This window comes from Salmo salar, unplaced genomic scaffold, assembly GCF_905237065.1.
Source record: "Salmo salar unplaced genomic scaffold, Ssal_v3.1, whole genome shotgun sequence".
NCBI classification, from domain to species: Eukaryota; Metazoa; Chordata; class Actinopteri; order Salmoniformes; family Salmonidae; genus Salmo; species Salmo salar.
Genome location: NW_025548494.1, coordinates 64,798 through 68,384, shown reverse-complemented (window position 1 = coordinate 68,384; position 3,587 = coordinate 64,798). Strand labels below are relative to the sequence as shown.

General features: G+C 39.9%; 1 protein-coding gene across 1 annotated transcript; it reads right to left on the bottom strand.

Annotated features, from left to right (window-relative positions):
* Window positions 1-613: 613 nt before the first annotated feature.
* On the bottom strand, window positions 614-2,005 carry LOC123733102 (membrane-associated guanylate kinase, WW and PDZ domain-containing protein 1; the record flags this gene model as incomplete). The annotated part of the gene is given in 2 exon segments (XM_045712458.1): window positions 614-735; window positions 1,968-2,005. Coding segments are annotated over 2 exon segments (160 nt in total), but the record flags the coding sequence as incomplete, so codon positions are not given.
* Between the last annotated feature and the right edge of the window lie 1,582 nt (window positions 2,006-3,587).

Sequence of the window (3,587 nt, the reverse complement as noted above, 5' to 3'; positions counted from 1 at the left end):
TGAAGGTATAAAAAATCTAAATTGACTTTCTTTCTTTCTTTCTTTCTCTCTCTCTCTCTCTCTCTCTCTCTCTCTCTCTCTCTCTCTCTCTCTCTCTCTCTCTCTCTCTCTCTCTCTCTCTCTCTCTCTCTCTCTCTCTCTCTCTCTCTCTCTCTCTCTCTCTCCATGTCTCTCAGAGAGCCACCACCAAACACTTTCGCTGTGATAACATTTGTCTTCTATTTGAATTGCAGAAATAATTACACCAATATTTTATGGAGCCCGTAAAAATAAAAAAAATCACAAGACAAGCGGTACTGAATACTGTTTTCAGTTTACTACCGAATACTGTTTTCAGTTTACTACCGAATACTGTACTCAGTTTACTACCGAATACTGTACTCAGTTTACTACCGAATACTGTACTCAGTTTACTACCGAATACTGTACTCAGTTTACTACCGAATACTGTACTCAGTTTACTACCGAATACTGTACTCAGTTTACTACCGAATACTGTACTCAGTTTACTACCGAATACTGTACTCAGTTTACTACCGAATACTGTACTCAGTTTACTACCGAATACTGTACTCAGTTTACTACCGAATACTGTACTCATTTTACTACTCACCCTTGAACTTGCCACTCTCCAGCAGGGCTCCAGACTCTTCCAGGGAAAAAAACTCTTCTATGGAGACAAAGTTGTAATCAACCCCTGATATTTCCCCCGTCGCGTAGGCTGTCTGGTCGTACCTGGAAGGGGGACAGGTAACATTAGGACAGGTAGGGCTAGAACCCTAACACACACAGAAGGACAGGACAAAGTAATAGTTATCTCTTCGTCCCGAGGGTGTCTGATCATACCAGCAGTTGCATACATACAGTGGCTTGCAAAAGTATTCACCCCCCCTTGGCATTTTTCCTATTTTGTTGTCTTACAACCTGGAATTAAAATATATTTTGGGGGGGTTGTATCATTGATTTACACAACATGCCTACCACTTTGAAGATGCAAAATATTTTTGAAATTTAAACAAACAAAAATAAGACAAAAAAACTGAAAACTTGAGCGTGCATAACTATTCACTATTAGTCCCAGGGTCCTTAGCTTAGTGATGAGCTTTGTGGGCACTATGGTATTGAATGCTGAGCTGTACTCAATGAACAGCATTCTCACATAGGTGTTCCTTTTGTCCAGGTGGGAAAGGTCAGTGTGGAGTGTGATTGAGATTGCGTCATCTGTGGATCTGTTGGGGCGGTATGCGAATTGGAGTGGGTCCAGGGTTTCTGGGATGATGGTGTTGATGTGAGTCATGATCAGCCTTTCAAAGCACTTCATGGCTACAGACGTGAGTGCTATGGTGCGGTAGTCATTTAAGCAGGTTTCCTTCCCTTCCTTGGGCAAATGGACTATGGTGGTCTGCTTGAAACATTTAGGTATTACAGACTCGGTCAGGGAGAAGTTGAAAATGTCTAGGTTATCGTATCCGGGAGGCATTGGATAAATCCTGGAACATATTCAAGGATGTTTCCCTGTAATCCATGGCTTCTGGTTTGGATATGTACGTACGGTCACTGTGGGGACGAGGTCGTCGATGCACTTATCGATGAAGCTGATGACCGAGGTGATATACTCCTCAATGCCATTGGATGCATCTCTGAACATATTCCAGTCTGTGCAGCAAAATCGTCCTGTAGCGTAGCATCCGCGTCATCTGACCACTTTCATTTTGAGCGAGTCACTGATATTTATTGCTTTAGTTTTTGAGCGAGTCACTTATATTTATTGCTTTCGTTTTTGCTTGTAAGCAGGAATCAGGTGGATAGAATGATGGTCAGATTTGCCAAATGGAGGGCGAGGGAGAGCTTTGTACGTGTCTCTGTGTGTGGAGTAAAGGTGGTCTAGAGTTCTTTTTCCTCTGGGTGCACATGTGACATGCTAGTAAAAAATCTGGTAAAACAGATTTAAGTTTGCCTGCATTAACGTCCCCGGCCACTGGGAGCGCCGCTTCTGGGTGAGCATTTTATTGTTTGCTTATGGCCTTATAGAGTTGGTTTGAGAGCGGTCTTAGTGCCAGCATCGGTCTGTGGTGGTAAATAGATGGCTACCAATAATATAGATGAGAACTCTCTTGGTAGATAGTGTGGTCTACAGCTTATCATGTGGTACTCTACCTCAGGCGAGCAATACCTCAAGACTTCTTTAATATTAGACATCGCTCACCAGCTGTTATTGACAAAAAGACACACACCCCACCCCTCGTCTTACCAGACGTAGCATATCTGTTCTGCCGCTGCACGGAAACCCCAGCCAGCTCTATATTATCCGTGTCGTTGTTCAGCAACGACTCGGTGATACATAAGATATTAGTTCTTAATGTCCCGTTGGTAGAATAATTTTAATCATAGGTCATCAATTTTACTTTCCAATGATTGCATGTTAGCAAGTAGAACGGAAGGCAGTGGGAGTTTACTCGCTCGCCTACGGATTCTCAGAAGGCAGCCCGATCTGCGTCCTCTCTCGCTCCGTCTTTTCTTCACGCAAATGACTGGGATCTGGGCCTGTTCCTGGGAGAGCAGTATATCTTTCTCGTCAGACTCGTTAAAGGAAACAGCTTCTTCCAGTTTGTGGTGAGTAATCGCTGTTCTGATGTCCAGAAGTTATTTTCAGGTCATAAGAGACAGTAGCAGCAACATTATGTACAAAATAAGCACAAAAATAAGTTACAAACAACCCCCCAAAAAATAACACAATTGGTTAAGAAAATGTAAAACGTCAGCCATCCTCTTCGACGCTACATGACAAAGCCTTTATCAGGTGTAAATTCTATCAATGACAAAGCTTTTATCAGGTGTAAAGTCTATCAATAACAAATCCTTTATCAGGTGTAAAGTCTATCAATAACAAAGCCTTTATCAGGTGTAAAGTCTATCAATAACAAAGCCTTTATCAGGTGTAAAGTCTATCAATAACAAATCCTTTATCAGGTTTAAAATCTATCAATAACAAAGCCTTTATCAGGTGTAAAATCTATCAATCACAAAGCCTTTATCAGGTGTAAAGTCTATCAATAACAAATCCTTTATCAGGTTTAAAATCTATCAATAACAAAGCCTTTATCAGGTGTAAAGTCTATCAATAACAAATCCTTTATCAGGTTTAAAATCTATCAATAACAAAGCCTTTATCAGGTGTAAAATCTATCAATCACAAAGCCTTTATCAGGTGTAAAATCTATCAATAACAAAGACTTTATCAGGTTTAAAACCTATCAATAACAAAGCCTTTATCAGGTGTAAAATCTATCAATAACAAAGCCTTTATCAGGTGTAAAGTCTATCAATAACAAAGCCTTTATCAGGTGTAAAATCTATCAATAACAAATCCTTTATCAGGTGTAAAATCTATCAATAACAAATCCTTTATCCGGTGTAAAATCTATCAATAACAAAGCCTTTATCAGGTGTAAAATCTATCAATAACAAATCCTTTATCAGGTGTAAAATCTATCAATAACAAAGCCTTTATCAGGTGTAAAATCTATCAATCACAAAGCCTTTATCAGGTGTAAAATCTATCAATAACAAAGACTTTATCAGGTTTA